This window comes from Notamacropus eugenii, chromosome 3 (assembly GCF_028372415.1).
Source record: "Notamacropus eugenii isolate mMacEug1 chromosome 3, mMacEug1.pri_v2, whole genome shotgun sequence".
NCBI classification, from domain to species: Eukaryota; Metazoa; Chordata; class Mammalia; order Diprotodontia; family Macropodidae; genus Notamacropus; species Notamacropus eugenii.
The window spans coordinates 283,967,555-283,989,013 of record NC_092874.1 but is presented as its reverse complement, the minus strand read 5'-3'; the positions used below and the strand labels follow the sequence as shown (position 1 = coordinate 283,989,013).

General features: G+C 38.0%; 1 protein-coding gene across 3 annotated transcripts in view; it reads left to right on the top strand.

Moving 5' to 3' along the window:
• The window catches only part of LOC140534553 (sodium-coupled monocarboxylate transporter 1-like), an 87,272-nt gene extending 68,509 nt beyond the window's left edge, over positions 1-18,763 (top strand). For all 3 annotated transcript variants that reach the window (XM_072655703.1, XM_072655701.1, XM_072655700.1), the window contains 4 exons: positions 7,309-7,514; positions 8,508-8,611; positions 13,199-13,275; positions 17,350-18,763. In XM_072655703.1, the coding sequence (XP_072511804.1) occupies positions 7,309-7,514; positions 8,508-8,611; positions 13,199-13,275; positions 17,350-17,385 (423 nt within the window). In that variant the 3' untranslated portion in view covers positions 17,386-18,763. The remainder of the gene's footprint in view (positions 1-7,308; positions 7,515-8,507; positions 8,612-13,198; positions 13,276-17,349) is intronic.
• The last annotated feature ends 2,696 nt before the right edge of the window (positions 18,764-21,459 follow it).

Here is a 21,459-nt window from a genome sequence, read left to right as displayed (position 1 = left end):
TTTAAAGTATGCAGCCCTCTGCAAGGTCATCTGATTGACTTCCAGTAGAAAATAGTGGAAATTCTCATATAATAGATGAAAACTCCTAACACGAAACCATTTTGGGAAGAAATGACAGTACGTCTGCTTCATGTCCTTGGGGTTTATTCATGGAATCTATTAATAGAAATGTCTTTAATGTTTTATATATCCTTTCCTACATTTCTTCTGAGAAAATTGTTATGCAGTATAATAGACTAAAAAGGAAAGTAATGGGAAACCACTGGGATGAGAGTTTTCAAAGAAACTCCGCCTTCTGATATATCCAAGCATTGCTCTTAATGCATGCTTACTATTGCCTTGAAAACTTGAACTTTTTCTTGGTGATGGTCGCATCTCAGCATTGATTTGTTTTGACTCCCATTTATCAGTGATGGTAAGACTGATATACAAGGAAGTCTAGTGTCTAGATGTCTTCATTATAAAATACTGTAAAAGTAAAAATGTGTGTACTTTTTAAATGAATGTAAATTATTTGTTTCTTAACCAGCCCAAAGAAAAAATTACTGTTTTGATTGCTTAAATTATGATATTGGGGCAGAGAAGGAGTCATGGAACACTAGAATGACTACTGATTTGAACGTAACTTTAATATTGAAAGAATTGTTTACATAACTTTTTTTAGTTCACATTCATAAATTCTTTTTTTTTCACGAAAAGAGAGGTTTATTAAATACAGTAGATTCAAAATCATACAGGAATACCCCAACCTTAAATGCATGTCCATTTGGACATTCTCCTTTTGGAATAGAAGTGAAGAGGCTTAGATTAGTTCTCCCCAAAAGTGAAACCACTCAAAATGGTGATGGTACAGGTACGTCCTTCTTTGTCTACTTTTGTATGCTGAGACCAGCGTCTTAGCAACTCTCTTCCATGGGTGGCCTCAGCTTTAACATTATCAGTTGTGTAAATAGCTGATGTTTTTCCTGAGGCATCAGTTATAAATATGACTGTCCTCTTTTTATCTTCAGACAAGTCATAGTAATTGCAGTTCTCCAGCAGTTTAAATCTATGAAAGAATTTTAAAAAGTCAGCTACCACAATGATATAAGAAGTATCCAATCTTGGAATGAAAGGTTTCGAATTATGCTCTCTAAAACTCCTTTCCATTGTTTCTGTCACATCCTGTAACATTTCCACATCTGGTTTCTGACTCTTTTCCTGCAGCTCAGTGATATTTCTGTTAAAAATCTGCTTTGGTTGGACATCACGGCCTGCCACTCCTTCTTTTGCTCCAGGATTTTACATTCTTGGATCGCCTCTGTCTCCTTTAATTTTTTATGAAGCTCATTGAATTTCCTTGCCAGTGGCAAGGCTTCACCCCTGGGGTTGGCTAGTAGTGAGATCCTCCTGAACTTTTTTCTGAAATTTTTTTTGGAAACATCTCTGTAGTCATTGCATTTGATAATCCATGGCAGGGCTCTTTTTTTCCTCTTTAAATAGAAGTTTCTGAATGTATTTTAGCTGGTTCAAGATTGTCACATATAACTTTATTTTTTTCCTATAGCAGCCACAGGAATGAATCAATGAATGTGGTGCTCATAATACTCTGATTTAGAGCAGGTCACACACAGCAGGATCTTGTTCCTATCATAGAACAGCTTCTGTTCTTCCCTGTGTATCCCACACATGCCTTCTCCTTTCAGGGTGCATGACAATGCCATGTTGGAGAGGTTTCAGCTGGGAGAATTCCCAGCATGAAACTCAGCATGAAGATGAAGAGGATATCTTCCAGAAGCAAGACATGCAAATTGTATGTCCACAATCAATGGTAATTTCATCCCAGCAGTTTACACAGATAAACACTTCAAAATCACCACCCAACATCAGGATTGTGTTCGTCCTTCATTGCCAAAGAAGACCATGCCATCAGAGAAATGATGACATGACTTGCACTTTGTTGAGGTTTGTGGGGTACTGGGCAGGAGCTGGGTCCTGCTCAAATGAATTCGACTCAAACCTTAAAGCCAAAGAAAAACAAGGTTTATTAAAGATTTACCATGTTAGGTTGACTCTTAAGGAGCCTAAACATTTTTAACACTTGTATTCACAAGCAGGCCAGATAAAATCTCAGCTAGACAGAGCCTGAGCTGGATTGAATCTGAGCCCACATTCACAAATTCTTGAGAGGAAAGGCAGGAAACAATATACAAAACATTAAAGACATTTCTAATAGAGGATTATATGAACAGTTCAGATAGAGTCTGATCAAATTGCATGAAGTATTGCATGAGACCAGTAGAAAAGGGGCTAATGTTGTGACTTGATGGTTTGAATCTCTTCTTCAGACTTAAAGGGATATCATGTGGGAAAAGGATTAGAATTACTTTGTGTGGATTCAGAGAGAGGGACAGCTGGGTCCAATAAATGTATGTTGCTTGGTTGACTAGTGGGTAGAGATTATAAGGACAAATTAATGGCTGAACATAAAGAACATGGGCTTCTGGTGCCAAGGTGGTAGAATGAGGCAGGAATTCATCTGAACCCTCCCAAATTATCCTCCAAACAACCTTGAAAAATGTCTCACAATCAGTTTTGGAGCCATGAAGCAGCTTTCCAGTCAACAGGAGGGTCAACAGGAAAGCTGTGTCTCACTGGGCAACACTGGGCCCCCAATCCCTGAGGCAAGATATCAGTAAGGTCCTGCCCCCAGGGCAAACTCTCAGGTACCTGTCCCTGGGGCAAGCCAGCAGCAAGACTCCCAACCACAGTGCTAGCCACCAGCGAGGTCCCCCTCTCCCACCCCCCCCACCTGCCAGTGCTAGCCAGCAGCAAAGCACCATCCCTCAAGCAGGCCAGTGGCAAGGCTTCACCCCTGGGGTTGGCTAGTAGTGAGATCCTCCCCACAACTCCAGGACTGACTAGCAGAGAGACCCTGGCTCCCATATAAACCAGCAGAAAGGCCCCAAGCCCCTACACAAGCTTGGGACAGTGCCCTCTATAATCCAGGGACAGAGCACTTTTACACAAAGTGAGGGAGAAAAGAACCTGACAACAGAGAAAGGTACTATGGTGACAGGGAGGATCAAGGCACAAGAGGACAGTAATGTCCAAAATGGCTACATGTCCAAGGAGAACTTGTGGAAGAGCTCAAGTTATTTGTTTGTCTAAAGCAAATATGAGAAGTAGAAGAAAAATTGGGAAAAGATATGAGAATAATGCAATCGAATCATAAAAAAAAGTCAATGGCTTGGTAAAAGACGCATAAGGAATGGAAAAAAATACACAAAAATTCACTAAAGAACTCCTTAAAAACAGAATTGGCCAAATGAAAAAGGAGGTACAAAAGCTCCCTGAAGACAATAATTTCTTAAGTAGAACTGGGCAAGTGAAAGCTATTGATTTTATACAACATAAAGAAATGATAAAACAAAATCAAAAGAATGCAAAACATAGAATAAAATGTGAAATTACACATTGGAAAAGTGACTGACCTGGAAAATAGATTCAGAAGAGATAATTTAAGAATTAGACTACTTGAAAGCCATGATAAATGAGCCTGGACATCATATTTCAAGAAATTATCAGAGAAAACTTATATGATATCCTTGAACAAGATGGCAAAATAGAAATTGAAAGAATCCACCTATCACCACCTTAAAGAGATCCCAAAATGAAAATTTCCAAGATTATCATAGGCAAATTTCAGATCTCTCAGGCCAAGGACAAAATATTGCAAGCAGCTTGAAATAGACAGTTCAGATATTGTGGAGCCAGAGTTAGGATTACACAAAATTTATCAGCTTTCACATTAATGAACTAGAGATCTTGGAATATGACATTCTGGAAGGCAAAGGAGCTACTATTACAATCAAGCCTCACCTATCCAGCAAAATTGAATGGAGGGAAAATGGACATTTTATAAAATAGAGGATTTTCAGGCATTACTAATTTAAAGAACATCTGAATAAAAAATTTGATCTTTAGTTATAAGACTTAAGAGAAGCATAAAAAGGTAAACAGGAAAGAGAAAACATAGTATTCAATAGGGTTAAATTGTTTATATTCATACTTTGCAAGCTGATGTTTGTAATTCTTAAGAACTTTATCAGTTAGGGCAACTAGAAGAAATATACATAGAAAGTGCAAGTGTGTGTTGACTGTGATGGGATGATATTCAAAAAAGGCAAAATTAAGGGGAGGAGAAAGAAGATTGCACTGGGAGATGAGGAAAGAGAGCTAGAATGGGGCAAATTATCTCAAAAGAGATATGAAAGAGTTATTATGGTGGAAGGGAAGTTGAAGGTGAGAGTTGGTGGACAATACTTGAGCCTTATTCTGATCAGAATTGGTTCAAAGAGGAAATAACACTCCGTTGGATGTAGAAATCTGTCACGCTATAGGTTAGTAAAGAGGGAATGTGACAAGAGAAAGGGGAGGGCTGATAGAAGGGAAGGGAAGTTGGGGCAGGTGATGGTCAGAAGCAAAACGGTTGTGAGGAGGGACAGGGCATAAAGGGAGAGAGAAGGATAAATAAGGAAATGTAGGATGGAGGGAAATACACAGTTAGTTATTCTAAATGTGAATTGGATGAATTCACCCATAAAGTGGAAGCAGATAGAATGGGTTAAAAACCAGAATCTTAGAATATTTTGTACAAAAAACACATTTGAAGCATAGAGACAGAGTAAAGGTGTGGAGCAGTTTCAGCTGAAGTAAAAAAGCAGCAGTAGCAAATCATTAACTCAGACAAAGTAAAAACAAGAATAGATTTAAGAGAAAAGGAAGGAAATTATTTCTTGCTAAAAGGTACCATAGACAATGAAGTAATAGCACATATATGCACCAAATTGTATAACATCTAAATTTTTTAGGAGAAGCTAAGTGAATTACAGAAAGAAATGGCAAAATTTCATTAGTGGGGAACCTCAACTTCCCCCTCTCAGAACTAGATAAATCTAACCCCACAATAAAGAAGAAAGAAATTAAGGAATTTGAGTAGAATTTTAGAAAAGTTAAATAAGATAGACTTCTGTAGAAAACTGAATGGGAATAAAAAGGAATATGCATTTTTCTTAGCAGTACATGGCACCTACACAAAAATTGACCATGTATTAGGGCATAAAAACTTTGCATTCAAATGCAGAAAAGCAGAAGTATGACATGCATCCTTTGCAAATAATAATGTAACAAAATTACATTCCATAAAGGCCAGTGCAAAAAAGAGATTAAAAATTAATTTGAAAGTAAATCACCTAATACTAGAGAATAAGTGGGTCAAGGAATAAATCATAGAAACAATAACTTCATTGAAGAGAATGACAATGAGACAAAATACCAAAATTTATGGGATGCAACCAAAGAAGTACTTAAGAGAAAATTTATGTCACTAAATGTTTAAATGAATAAAATACAGAAAGAGCAGATATGAATTGGGCATGCAACTAAAAAGCTAGAAAAAAAACCGGATTAAATATCTGTAATGAAACATCAAATTTGAAATCCTGAATTTCAAGGGAAGGATTAAGAAAATTGAAAGAAAACTATTGAATTAATAATAATAAAACCAGAATCTGGCTTTATGAAAAAACTAACAAAATAGGTAAAACATAAGTTAATTTGATAAAAAAGAAAAGAAAACCAAATTACCAGTGTCAAAAATAAAAGAGGTGAATTCAACACCAATGAAGAGGAAATTAAAGCAATTTATTTGAAGTATTTTCCCTAATTCTTTCAATAAATCTGTTTAAGTGAAATGGATCAATATATACAAAATATAACCTTCCCAGAGTAAGAGAAGGGGAAATAGAATACTTAAATAACCTAGTCTTAGGAAAAGAAATTGAACAAGTAGTCAATGAACTTTCTAAGAAAAAAACCCAGGGCTGGAAGGATTAACATGTGAATTCTACCAAATGTTTAAAGAACAATTAATTCTGATATCGTATAAACTATTTTGCAAAACTGGTGAAGGAGTTCTCCAAATTCCTTTTACAAAACAAATATGGCCCTGATATCTAAATCAGGAAGGGTGAAAAGAGAAAGAAAAGTATAGACCAATTTCACTAGTGAATATTGATGCAAAAATTTTAAACAAAATACAGCCAGGAGATTACAGCAATATATCACAGGGATCATACATCATGACCGGGTAGTGCTTATACCAGCTAGTTCAATATTAGAAAATTATCAGCAGAATTGACACTGTCAGTAACAAAATCAACAGAAATCACTCATTTTCTCCACATTAAGCAAATAGACTTGTGTCTTCCTATGAGGGAAGAGTGGCTTTTACATTGTTAGATAAAGCGTCATTGTATTGTTACTGTGGGAAACTATCCTTGGTGGCTGGCCAGAGTATGGTCCAGATGTGAAAATGATGACATCTTCTCGGGGACAAGATTTGGTGATTTTTATTCTTTGATGTGAATATACTGCTTTTGTACTCCTATTTCACATGATGATTTTTTTTAACATTGTCCAGTAGTTCTGAGAAATGGAACACAGAAAGGAGATACTTAGATATTTATGAAGAAAATCATGTGGTATCAGAGCTAAGAGGGACTTTAGGCATTAACTTTTCTAATCCTTTCATTTTATAGATGAGACAACTGAGGCTCAGAGATACAGTTAATCTTTGGAACTGAAACTTGACCCCAGGTCTGCTCTTTGTTAAAGTTGTTAATTATTTCAACTAGTTCTTTAATTGATTCTCCAAAATTCTCTAAGTATATCATCCTATTATCTGCAAAGACTAATAGTTTTATTTCCTCATTTCCTATTCTAATTCCTAGGAATTCCTAGGAATGGTTACTGTATTTTGCCAAAGACTTTTTCTCCATCTATTGAGATAATCATACGATTTCTGTGTGACTCTGGGAAAATCACAAGAGCTCTCTGACCTTCAGTTTCTTCACCTAGACAATGAGAATAATTATGCCTAGATTACAGGATTGCTGTATACAGGAAGCTTTTTGGAAATCTTAAAACACTATATAAAGATTAGAATTTTTTTTTTGTGCTGCTGGTGGAAAGAAATTTGGATTTGAGTCAAGTCACCCAGGTTCAGGTTCTTGCTCTGATGCTTATTAGTTGAGTTATTGTGGGCAGGTTTACTCAAGATAGTGGAGATAGTCCTCAAAGTACTTCTGTGGAACTGTTGCAAGGAAAGTGCTTTTTATATCTTTAAATAACTCTCTATTTATTAGCTGTCATCTTTTAAAAGTTAAAAACTTTTTACAGTTGTCCATCATATAGTTATGTTTTTAGATTCTCTCCTTTCCAAAAAGAATTTCTTTGTTTTGTTTTTAAACCATTCTTCTTTTGCAGGGCTCATTTATTGGTCTTATTGCTGGATTCACCATTTCATTGTGGATTGGCATTGGGGCTCATATCTATCCTCCACCTCCTGAGAGAACATTGCCATTACCCCTTTCAGTTGCAAACTGTACTGTAACTAGAAGCACACATTTGTATTGGACTAAGTTCCCAGAACATCCATTCTTAAGATCATGGAAAACTAGTGATTTAAAAAGGTATTTTAAAAGTCTTAATGCAAATATTGTCATATATTTTTAAAGTTTACTGTTTAAAGAAGAAGAAATCACAAATCCTTTTGTTTCATGATAAACATCTATCTTCAGAGTCATAATTCTAAATGGCAAGTTGAACAGTACATGTTTTATCCTTTGGAAGTGCTAGTAGTGTGTTGATTGGGAATTTCAAGTTAAAAGCAACTCCTTTTCACCAGATAATCTGTGTAATCTTTAGCTAAAGTCAGTTGTGTGTGCAGAAGTAAGATTATTCGTCATATGTAAATTGTCAAATACATTATTATGAACTGAGTGGCTTATGAGTCTGTTCCTCTTTGGAGTTGATGAAATGTACTTCTGCATGTAATACTTAAATAAGTAAGTTTTTCATTTTTAACTTTCTTAACTGTCTGGTGATCTTTCTTTTTATATTCCAAATTGTAGGTCTTTTCTGGGCTTCACCTTTATCTGATTGGTGGTGGATCAGATTATATAATACATATGAATTTGAAAGTAGGCCAGATTATTCCAGAGGCTGCTAGTGAGGGATTTCCCATGAGTAACCTATATGAAGTACCCTTCAGCAAATGGGTTGGTGGGAGAGAGAAGTTAACAGCTTCTTATTTCAGGGAACTTCACTATGGTGATTTGGAATCTTGGGGATTTACCTCATCTGATTTCTTGAGGATTATTGGTTGATAAATTATGGTGTAATTCTATTGACATAATTTATTTATTGGCCAGAACTATAAAGCAAACATGTTAAAACTGGAACAGTTGGTGGGATTGTACCAGAAATGTTAGATTTTTAAGTTTCCAGTTATTGGAAATATCTAAAAAAGTTCATATTTGCGCTGTGCTGGTCACATAACCTTTCATTTATTGCCACTTTTAACTCTAAATACAACAACATGAGCTCAAAGAAACAAAACTATTAGCTGATTAGCATTTTAGGTAAACTTTACTGTTTTCCTATATTCTGTGTCTCTTTTCCAGAACTCCTATAATGGATAACCTATATTCCATCTCTTACCTGTACCTCAGTGCTTTGGGGACATTAATAACAGTATTTGTGGGAGCAGTTTTCAGCCTTTTAACAGGTACCTGTTTCTTAAATGTTGTTTTAAGTAATATTTCTATAATAGCATTTAGAATTACATACACAAATTATTGACAAAGGCTTTGATCCAGGACCCTGTTTTTGTGACTTTTATCATATCCTCCTGTTGAGGATAAGGTTTAGAGGTTGGCAGTCTGTTGAGAGCTCTGGGGTTTTGGGCCGTGCATGAGAGGGAGCCCTGTCCTCATGATGAGATAATAAGGCTCAGGTGAGCCCTTGTTGGAAACTTTGGCTGTACTTTTTGTTGAAGGTAGGGAGGGGCCTATTGACAACCTTGTGAGAAGATTGGGGAAGTCTTCAGGACCATGGGACTTGTGGAGCCATTAATGTTTCATTAATCTTTATTAAATGATTAACTCAGCCTTTATGGATGGTTTGGTCCCCTTGAATTGTTGTGAGTCAGAACCACCTGTTTGTGCTGGACCGATAAAGGTAGCGAACAGACTTGTTGTGGCACTTTTTGGAAAAATCAATAACTCAGTGCAGATCGGAGATGTGAGAGCAGATCTATCTGATGGTAAATTATTTAAATTGGAGACGTTGCAAGCCAAGAGTGAAGTAGAGAGAGAGAGAGAGAGCTGGTGCATGATGTTTTTGTTCACAGATGATTGTACACTCATTGGAACCTTTGAAGCTGAGGTGCAGCAGAGTATGGATCAATTCTTTGCTGCTTGTGCTAATTTTGGCCTAGCAATTAACACCAAGAAAACACAGGGGCTCCACCATTAAGTACCATACCCTCAGTGACAGCAAACGGAGAGGTTTTGAGTGCTGTGGGTGAGTCCACTAACCTTGGCAGTACACTTTCCAGGGGCTTACACATTGATAAGGAGGTTGGCTAGAACTAGCTCGGTGTTTAGGAGGCTCCAAAGGAAAGTGTGGGAGAGGAGAGGTATTAGATTGACTACCAGACTAAAGGTATGCAACTGTTGTTGTGCTGACCTCATTGTTGTATGCCTGTGACACCTGGACAGTCTGCCATGCCAGGAAATTTAATCACTTCAATTTGAATTGTCTTAGGAAGATTCTGAAGATTATCTGGCACGATAAGTTACCAGACACTGAAGTCCTTTCTTGAACTCAACTGCTAAGCATTCAAACTCTCCTGCAGAGAGTACAACTCTGATGGGCTGGTCACGTTGTTCAAGTGTCAGATGTATGCTTTTCTAGAAAACTTTTATGGAGAACAACTCATACAAGGGAAAATACTCCTGTTGTGGTTAGAAGAATCAATACAAGGACACTTTCAAAATCTCTCTGAAAAGCTTTGAAATTTCTTGTGTGACATGGGAGACACTGGCACAGGACCACCCAGCATGGCATTCCCTCATCAGAGAAGGTTCTGTGCTCCATGAACAAAGCAGAATTCATCTAACTCAAAAGAAACATGAGATGCACAAATTTAGAGAATCTATCTCAAATGTTCACATGGGCTATTTGTGCCGTACTTGTGTTAGAACATTCTGAGCTTATATTGGTCTGATCAGCCATAGTTGGGCACACTGTAATTTGACTCTAACATAGTGATATCATTTTAGTCTTCTTCAAGAACAAAAGACAACCACCAAGATCCCAGTCTGATGGGGGTACAGCCTCATGCCAAGGAGCCAGTTTGGGCAGCCTTGGGGCAGAGGCACCCTGCACTAGTGTGTGCTCTCATCCATAAGATCTGAGAGGATGGTGCCCAGAAACACCAATGGGGTCTCTCAGCTAAGCGACATTGGGAGATGATGGAGTTATATTACCTAACTGCCTGCTGAGGCTAAGGGACAGTTTTTATATCCAGTATTCCTGGATGTGGAGTTCCCAGAACCAACTATGGAAAAATCTTTGGAGAGGGGAACCATTTGGCCATATGGTAGGATTTTCTTATTTCCAGACTTAGAGCTGAGTTTTGAGAGTTCCTGAGGTTTAGTGGTGCTGGAGGCATGTAGGCTTGGTCACCCAGCAGTAGAGGGAGCATGTGGTATTCTACAACTAGAGGAGTAGCAGGGTTCTGAGCTATTGTAGGGCAGAAGGCTGTGCCTCTGCTGCTGCTGGAAATTATGCAGACATTGGGAAGGGAGATCGCCTCGTTTCTGGAGGAGTGTGGAGATAAGAACAGCACCAGACTGGAGACCTCCATGGAGTTGTGGGTTGAAGAAGGTGGAGACTCAGCAGAATGGCAGGGACTTAAGTCTCTAGCAGTCTCTAGTTCTTTCTGTTTCCAAGGGCAGTCCAGACAACATGTGGCACGATGAGATTCATAGGATAGCCGGAAGAATGTTAAAGGTTGGTTATGGCTTATTTTGAGACCTTTGTGTTATTTCCATTTTCTGTTGGGCAAAACAAAGACTGACAAGTATCTGATGGATGTTATTACCTAGGGCAGGTGTGGGGAGCCTGTGATCTCGAGGCCACATGTGGCCCTCTGGGTCTTCAAGTGCAATCTTTTGACCAAATCCAAACTTCACAGAACAAATCCCCTTAATAAAAGGATCTGTTCTGTAAAACTTGGACTCAGACAAAAGGCCTCATCCGAGAACCTAGAAGGCCACATGTGGCCTTGAAGTGGCAGGTTCCTCACCCCTGACCTAAAGAATTCCCTTGGGAGCTGTGTCAGTGGAAACTTATACATGAACTATACAGGTTGTAGTTATTTAAGGCGTCAAATCTCAAAACTTCACTAAGACTTTTAGGATATCCTTCCAGAAGAATCTTTAGGAGGGGAAAAAATGAACCAGTATTTTGAGAAGCCCCTAATATTGAATCATCTTGGTAGATAGAGTCCAGGGCCTGGAGTCAGGAAGACCTGAGTTCAAATCCAGAGTCAGATACTTAATAGTTGTGTGATCCTGGGCAAATCACTTAAACTGTTTACCTCAGTTTCCTGAGCTATAAAATGAGGATTAGTAATATCACCTATCTCACAGGGTTGATGTAAGGATCAAATGAGCTAATATTGTTTTTTCAAATTGCTTGTTTTTTCTTTTTTTTAAAATTTTATTTATTTTCAGTGTTCTACAATCACTATTATGTAATTTATATTTTTTTCCATCCCTCCCCCCTCCCTCCCCGAGACAGCATACAATTTTATGTAGGTTCTACGCATACATTCCTATTAAATACATTTTCACTATAGTCATGTTGTGTAGAAGAATTAAAATAAATGGGAGAAATCATAAAACAAACCAAAACATAATACAAAAGAAAATGATCTACTACATTCAGCGATTGAATTCCATAGTTCTTTCTCTGAATGTGGAAGGCATTTTGCCTTAAAAGACCATTGGGAATTTTTTAAGTCCTTGCATTGCAGTGAAGTACTAAGTCTACCAGAAAAAAATCCTCGCACACTGTGGTTGTTGCTGTGTACAAATTTCTCCTGGTTCTGCTCCTTTTGCTCAGCATCAGTTCATACAAATCCTTCCAGGCCTGTCTGGAGTCTTCCTGTTCATCATTTCTTACAGCTCAGTAGTATTCCATTACCTTCATATACCACAATTTATTCAGCCATTCCCCAATTGATAGGCATCCCCTTGATTTCTAGTTTTTGGCCACCACAAAGAGGGCTGCTATAAATATTTTTCTACATGTGGGACCCTTTCCCATTTCTGTGATCTCTTTGGGATACAGTCCTAGAAGTGATATTGCTGAGTCAAAGGGTAATAAGCACATTTTTGTAGCCCTTTGGGCATAGTTCCAAACTGCTCTCCAGAATGGCTGGATGAGCTCACAGCTCCACCAACAATGAATTAGTGTTCCAACTCTCCCACATCTTCTCCAACATTTATCGTCTTCCTGTTTTGTCATGTTAGCCAATCTGACAGGTGTGATGTGGTACCTCAGAGTTGTTTTGATTTGCATCTCTCTAATTAATAGTGATTTAGAGCATTTTTTCGTAAGACTATAGATAGCTTTAATTTCTTCCTCTGAAAATTTCCTGTTCATATCCTTTGACCATTTATCAACTGGAGAATGACTTGTGTTCTTGTATATTTGATTCAGTTCTCTATATATTTTAGAAATGAGGCCTTTATCACAGAGAGTAGTTGCAAAAATTCTTTCCCAGTTTTCTGCTTCCCTCCTAATCTTGGTTGTATTGGGTTTGGTTGTGCAAAAAACTTTTCAGTTAAATGTAATCAAAATTATCCATTTTGCACTTCATAATGCTTTCTGTCTCTTGTTTAGTCAAAAATTCTTTCCTTCTCCATAAATCTGATAAATACACTATTCCTTGCTCCACCAATTTGTTTCTAGTATCAGTCTTTATACCTAGATCATGTACCCATTTGGACTTTATTCTTGTGTATGGTGTCAGGCATGGGTCTATTGCTAATTTCCACCACACTATTACTCAATTTTCCCAGCAATTTTTGTTGAACAGTGAATTCTTATCCCAGAAGCTAGGGAGATAGTACTTAGAAAGAGCTTAGTTAGCCCACTCCCTGGCACATTACTCCCACCTAAATGTTTACCTTCTCTTCCTTTCCTGCTTTGTCTCCATAAATTAGAAATTAGAGTGCTGTATTATGGATTACAACTATACATTTCTCAAAATTTCTAAAAATGTTCTTATGTTTTATAGGTGGAAAAGAGCAGCATATAGACAGAAAATACTTGCTAAATGTTAAAGAAGACATGACATTTGGTAGTTTTAAGAAAGTATGTACATTTCATTTTTTTTGGTATGTTTATCATATTGACTTATGCACTTGTATAATACAAATGTTCCCTAAAAGTGAAGTATTTTATGTTTTGCATCAGAAGTGAAAACAATTAGCAAAATATCAAATTAAGATATATTTGGAATTCAACAGCATTGAAATTTACATACTGAAAGCATCACAATTGCTTTGAAAGTAGTAGCATATTTGTAGTTTAAATTGTCTTGGAGTTATTTTATAATTTCTGTTAAGAAAAGTTCATGACTGACTACCAGGAAATATGATAAGCGCAGATGTTAATGGGCATCATTCTTTGTTGTTAAAGGGAGTAGCCACATTGAGGAAAAGGCAGAGCTGCTGCAATGTCAAAGCATCATCTTTGCCAATTTGATGGTACTGTGAAGAAACAGGAGTCAAGAGTTGTTTTCACTTCTGTTCTTATTATTTATTGGTGATTGACAGAGGCAAAATCTAGCTGTTGATAGAGAACTGATTTCAGAGTGTGGGTGACTGGATTCACATCCTGCTCTCACCCTCTAGATGCATCGCTCATTGTCCTCAGCAGCTGTTTCTAACACTAGAAGTTGTAGAGCAGCTGCAGATTTGTGTTGGTATGGGGAATCTACTCATCACTGTGACCTGTCCAATTTTATCAGAGATGATTGATCTAAACATATTTTCTTATCAGTTCTTATTTTCTAGTCACATTGATGTTGTTCATGCAAAAGCTTAATTTTATGTAATTGAAATTATCTTTTATCATTTGTAATCACTTTTTCTCGTTTGTTTTTAAAAATTCCCATTGAGATATAGTTGTAAAATTTCTCATTTTATTTCCTTTGTTTCATATTATGTTATCTTACATTTAATTTAAATATTATTTGAAGTGCATTCTATGGTTATGGAATCATTTAAAGCTGGAAGGGCTCTCAGAGGTCATCTTGATCTAACACTCCTTTTCATTTTAGATTTGAGGAGAATTAGGACCAAGAATGTGTAAGGGATAGGTCTGAAAGCACAGTTTCTGCCAAAGTGCTTCGAATTTACTTAGAAGTTTTGTCCAAAGTAGATAATCTTTCCTCTATTTCTTTAGGTTCTTGGCCTTATTCAAAACTGCACTGCCTAGATCACTTTTGCTCTTCCTTGCTTATCTACTATATTTTTCTGATCTATTTTCTCCTTCCAACCAGTTCTGAACAGTTTTGATCATTAATGTTGTATAATAGTTGAAATCTGCTGAAGCTATGTCCCCTTTATTCCTGTTTGACATTTTTCTAGCCAGTTACTTGACTTCTGAATCCTTGGTCAAGAGGAGGGTCCTAGTGCTCCTCCTTACCCCAGAACTGTGCTTAGGGTTGAGATTCAGATCAGCTGGTCAATTCCCCCAGGGGCTTTAAGCACCCACAATGGAAATTGCCACCAGACTTGGCCACTGCCACACAGAACCACTGCGCTGTTGCTGTTGCCTAGGGCCCCTGCTGGGGGGGGGACCCCGCTCCCTTCTTGCCCAGCTGGGAAAGCCCTCTCACTGACCCCTGAACCCATCACTTGTGCCTGTGGGCCGAGGGATCTGAGACCCTCCCCACTGCTCCAGAGGCCTGCTCTGGTTCTGTTCCTCCTGGTGCCACACTGCCAGGGCTGGGCTCCATTCTGCCCAGCATCCTGTGGGATAGACCTTTCCTGTCAGCCTTCCAGGTTACCTTTGGCTGGAAATCTCTTTCACTCTGTTGTTCTGTGGCTTCTGCTGCTCTAAAATTTGTTGAGAGTAATTTTTTCTAGGTATTTTATGGGCTGTGGGGGAAGAGCTATAGTGTGTGTGTCTTTCTACTTCACCATCTTGGCTCTAACCCCCTCTGTTTAGTTTTTAAACACCTTTTACAACCTGGCTTCATTGAACTTCCTCTCCTTGACTTTGAGATCCATCCAAACTGGCCTTCCTTTTGTTCTTCACATACTTTCCCTCCTACCTTCATGCTTTTGCACCAGCCCTTCTTAAAATGTACTCCTATGCTTATCATCCCTCTTTTCCTTATACATGCAGTGGAAATATTGTCTTCTGCATGAAGCCTTCCTGATTCCCCTTACTTCCCAGTATTATAGCCTTTCCCTTCCATCGTCTCTTCTCGTTAATTGCTTTGTGTGCTGCCTATCTCCATCTAGATATCTACTTATATGTATACATATATATTTATGTGTCTATCTTCTCTCTCTGTCTCTGCCTCTCTCTCATCCAGCTCTACTTGATCCCATCATGAATGAAAGCTTACGGTGAGTAGGGAACGTTTCATTTAGAATTTGTATTTGATAAACCATCTTAGAATTTGTCTTTATAATTTGTATTAGAATTAGTATTTGTATTTCCCAGTACTTAGCACAGTCGCTGATACATAGTGGGTGTTTAATAGTTTCAGCTGATTAATAAGAACTCAGTTTTTGTTGGCTTGTTGATAAAGAATCATTTGTGCATACTGAACTCTTCTATTGGGTCATGACTTTTTTATACATAGATAATATGCTTGAATTTCACAAATACTTAGGATTTCATTTTCTATTATAGACTTACCTTCTATATAAAGAATAATCATTAAAGCAGAACTACACATAAATTTTTTCAAATTTACCAAATATAACACTCTAATTCTTACATTATACATTCATCTTTTATTATATATTGATATATACTTTTCATCTATTAATTGTACAAAATCTACCGTTAGAATATTGGTAAAGTCTTTGAGGGAAGAGACTGCTCCCACTTAGTTTGCCTCCAGAACTGTAAGACCATACTTGTTTATCTGCTGTTTGATTGGCCTGTGATTTAACCTTGATAAGAACTAAAGGAAAATGCTTGTGTGCTTAGTTTATTTTTATTCTCTTCTGTCAAGAGAAAATAGTTGCTGTCTACAGGCAATGTTCCCTCGAGGAAAGGGAACTGGACTGAGGATCAAGAGAAATCTTGAAACTATTGAGGACACTTTGAGTCTTGACTGCATCATTTAGAGATGTGTAACTTTAGGCAAATCATGGAACCTTTTAGAACCTCTGTTTCTTTTTCTGTAAAATGGGAATACTACTACTTGTAGTACCTACTCTACAGGAATTTTATGTACAAGGCTCTTTGCAAACCTTTAAAGCTCTATGAAGAGGTAAATAGGGCTGTGTATGTCCTTATTCTGACCAGATAGCCCACTTAATTAAAGCATGCTGCTAATAGGGCCGAAGTCATAGGTCCAATTTATTTTGATTGAATAGAAATCTGCTGAGTGTTAGGCACTGTGCTAACATGATGCAAAGCACTCAGTGGGAATAAACATAGCCTGAGCTTTTGAGAATCTTACATTCTAATGGTGGTGAGAGTAAAATAATTGACATAGATGTGTTATAATAGAAGTAAATACAAAGGTAGGTATATAGAGAGGTGTTATTATACACACACACACACACACACACACACACACAATGATTTTGGGGAGGGGAGGATTTGGGGAGGTCAGTGGCATGGAAAGAGAAAAAGTTTCATGATTGAAGCGGCATTTGGTCCAGGGCTTGAAGGATGGATAGGATTTTGGCAGGTTGAAATGTCATATAAGAATAGTTTTACTTTGATTAATCAGAGGTGTAATTTTGAATATCACTTATTTAGCTGTACTATAATAGTAATATAGTGACCCCTCTCAGGAGTTATTTGAGGAAGCCTCTTACCCCATGCCAAAGGACCCTAAACTTGTGTTTCCTTAATTTCCTTTCTTTTGGACTCCTATTACTGTTTTTGGTTTTATCTGTCTCTTAGCAGCCTACCCTTCCTAACAGACCACAGTTTAGGAAATCAGTCGGACTTGTTAGAATAGGATGTAAAATAAAAAGTTACTTTTACTATTACTATTACTAACTTCAGACTACTGTTATTACTGGTACCATTACCAACCTCCAAAGGCCTAATTCTTGGCGTATGCAGGTCTTTAAGATGGTTGATGTTGCTAGAATTCTGACTCCTACATTAGTGAGACATTACTGTAGTTAACTGTTTGAGTGTATAATTTTTGTTCTTATGTTAACTTTTTTTCTCTTTTAGATAAATGAAGTAGAAGTTTCAGCACCGCAAAATTAGCACACTGGATAAACCATCTTGAGAAGCTTCACTAATGAAACATTTTATTTTTCCCCAATTCTGATCTGCACTGGACTGCGGATTAATTAGAAATCTGGTCTTGGCTGTGAGAGGCACAGCCTTATGCCTCACCCATCTTGCCTAAAATCACTGACTCTGGGAATTTTTCACTCTGTGACTTGGAATGACTTTCTCATGTCCAGAGAGCTTTTGAAATTAGTTTTACATGAACATTTTGTAATGTCTGGTTTTTGCATATTTATTTTTAAACACTGAGGATGCTAACCCAATGCTGTGCTTTCTTGTATCCACTGTTTTGTCACCTATTGCTCTATTTTATATTTTTGGTATGTTAACCCTTAATATTATTACAGTATCATAGTCTTTCATGCTATGGGCTGGTTGCTTGGGGAAGACTGGAGATGAGAGGTCAAGAGAAAGCATGGACAGTCTGTCAAATGTGGTGACCTCAGAGGAGATGACCAGGCCTGGCTAGTAAGCTGTCATGTGCTGTTGTCATCAGAGGTTCACTTTTAGTGTGTTAAGTATATATATGTGATTAGGTCTGTCTATCACATATTGATTGATATGTGTATGCGAGAAGTGCATGATAAGAACAGTCTGGGTCCCAGTCCTGCTTCTGGTGCTGACTCTAGGCAAATCACATCATCTCTTGATACTCATTTCTGAGATACAAGTTGCAGAGAACACGCCAACCTGCATCGTTAGAAGGTTTCTTACCCTGAATTCAATCTACACCAAGGCAGTCATACGATGGACCAAAAAAAAAAAAAAAAAGAGACTTGTGTGTGAACACTTGCTTTTATGTGTTATGGCTGGATCTCCCAGTGAGGAACCTCCCTGCGACAGTGTAGGGCAGCACCTTCTCTGCAGCTTAGAGTCATAAAAGAGTTCCTAGGCCACTTAAGAAATTAAATAACTTGCCCAGGGTCATAAATCAAAGGGAGGATTTGAACTTAGGCCTTCCTGTGGAATCCCCTCTCTATGCCACACTGCCTCTGATATATGTCTGTATGTGTATATGTGTGTGTATAAATTGCTTATCTATTGTAAGTAATTTGCCATCTACTATTGCACATGTATGTGTAGATATGTATGTGCACATATTTATCTTTTCCTCTGTGTGTGTATATATACATATGTGTGTGTGTATTTAGTTGGGGAAAGGAGACTGGATCTACGATTATACTAGTATAAGGAGCTCCCAGTGAGGAAACTCCCTCTAGCAATAGTGACTTGCCCAGCATTGTAAGGAGGCTGACTTGACCTTGAGACTTCCTGATATGTAGTCCTGATTGTCTGTGTATTTATTCTGGAACTGTGATTTCATGTACGTAAAAATAAAATTCCACCACGATCAGGGTGTCATGCTTGTTTAGCTGAGAAAAAATTGTTTAAGATTTTTGACAGCTACTGAAAATGAATCTATTCAGTGTTGGTGCCTAGTCCTAGTTCCATTGGGATCCTGAATAAGGCCCAGTGAGGTATGTAGAAGCCATGCTGAGAGCCAGTCCAAAGGACTTTTTGAATACCATCATCTTTCAGACCTCAAATTATCTCAGCTGTGCCCATTAGTTCAGCCCTTTGTTAGTTTTAGTCCCATCTGATTTCCCCAGGATCAGGACTCGAGGCTTGCCCGATCTCATGTCATACTCTTCCTTGCTGCAGTCACATTCCTGTAGGCAAACACCTTATTTGCCTCCTGACCAAAGAGTTGCTCCCAGGGTTAATGAGGACTTTGCTGCCTTTGTCTGGCTTTTGTGAATCGTGTGACTCATAGTTTAAGATCAGCCCTGTAGGCCTTACATAGCATGACAGTCACTGTGGAGGAATCTTCTGTCAACAAATGGCTGTTTTTCTTCCAGAAAGGAGAGGATTGATGATAGGACATTGAAAGATATGAAGATCTTCGTCAGGTTTACCTCCTGAGAAAAGTGGAGGCTGTGAACAACCACAATAAGGATATGGACTTGAGGAACAATGACGTAAAAATAAAACACCAGAAGGTTTATGAAGCACTTAGCACATTTTTGCTTTTGACCCTTCTGACAACTCAGGAGAGTATCATCATTTCCTTTTAACCAATGCAACAGTGGCCTCAGAAAAATGAGTTGTTTTAGCAAGTGTGATACATTTAGTCACTGTCAGAGGTAAGCTTTGGACCCAAGTTTTCTTGATTTCAAGAAATTATTCCACTTTGTCCCAAATTAAAGTCAGTAGATTTTTTTTTACTGCAGAGTATAACTTTAGTATCAGAAATATTAGGACATAAATGGCTTGAGTTCAAACTTCAGAGATTTTTTCCTTACTTCTTTTGGCTAATTCCTTCCCCCTGTTCTAGTATACTTAGATTCCCCTAGTTGGAAACACTCATTTAAAAGAATAAACAGAAACTTTGATGATACCTATTAGCCCCAAAGATGTACCTAAAACCCTCATCATTTACAGCCCCCATGTGAGTGCTCCTTTGATATGAGGACTTCTTAGGTCTCTTCTATAAGTTTGATCATAATACAAACAAAATTAGAATTGATCCTAATTCAGTGGAAAAAAAGATGGCTGGATTTGGAATCAGAGAACTGGGTTTGAATTCTAGCTTTGCTCCCCTTGTGGTCTTGGACAAGCCACTTAAACTTCTCTGGGTCTCATAAGGGGGTTGGACTAGATGGCCTGTAGTCCCTTCCAGCCCTAGTCCTGTTATCCTGTGATCTTCAAGCACTGTTCTCTTCTGTAAGGGGACACGATAGCTTTTCCCAACTCTGTTCTTTGCAACTTTTCTATGTTTCATTGTCCACACACCTATTTTGACAAGTCAGAAAAGAGTGTCAGGATTCCTATTATTTTCAGGGCCATCTGAAGACAAAACCTCAAATATTCCTCTCTTGAGAGTTATCTAGGGCACTTGAGAGATTTTGTCGAGGTGGACTTGAACCTGAGACTACCTGTTTATGTGTGGTCCACATTGTACATTTAGTCTGCACCTGTAATTTCATAAATGTCAAAATTCCTCAAAGCCTAATGGGTCATGCTCAGCTATTCCTCATTATTCCTCCTGCTTTAAAATTTTTTTTTCCTCCTACAGTTTTCTTTGGTTACTAGTCCTACCTATTACTATGGGTTCCTTAAGTGTACACTATTCACTCTAGATACTTGAATGGAAAAGGGAGATGCTATCCTAACACCATATAATGTAATTGTACCAACCATGTAGTCTCAGAGGAAAGCCAGAATTTTCAGGATGGAGGAAAGTGGTCTCCTCTGCGATGGTGCTTACACTGGAAGCTTAATGATCTTTTCCAGCTGTAGATCAGATCTGATGAAGTTGCATAATTATTTCAAATCAACAAGCATTTATGAAGAGTCACTATTGGCCAGGCACTTATGAAAGAAGGCTATTGGTAGTCTGGTCTTTCCAGTTTCTGCAGAGATTCCTGAGGGAGTTTTCTTAACTTCCTGGTGCTTGTGTCTGTCATTGCCATGGAAACGAGGCCACAGAGGTAGGTAAGATAATTGCCTGGGAGAGAGTTGAAGCTTGAGTTTTTCATCCCTGCTCTCCGGCTTGTCAGTCTCAATAATGGCCCCCATTTGGAAGACAGTAGGCCTGAGGTCAACCCAGAGTGAAAAGTAGGAATGACGATAAAGGGAGTATCTTTCGTTTTGGGTTCTGGCGAGTAGGGGAGAAAACACTTGAATTGTAAGCTGCACTTTCATCTCTTAAACAGCACAGAAGACAGAGGTAGCTGTTGCCTAGAAACAGAGCCTTTCTCAGAACAGAACTCCCATCCTTTGCTGTTATTCAGAGTCAATTTCACATTAGTGCCATGAATGATTCAGAAACATTGTAATTCTGTTAGCTATTTGAGGAATTTCCTCAGAAAATTGTCCTTGTAGCTTTTTTAAAGTTTCTCTGAGTGATGACCAACCCAACTGAATTCTAGTAGGCTTGTAACAGGCCTCTAGAGCTTGGAGGAAGACTAAAGAGTAGGGAAAAGCAGAAAACACTTTAAACTCTGTGCAGAGAAAATGTTCATCCAGATGAAAGATTTAGACCTA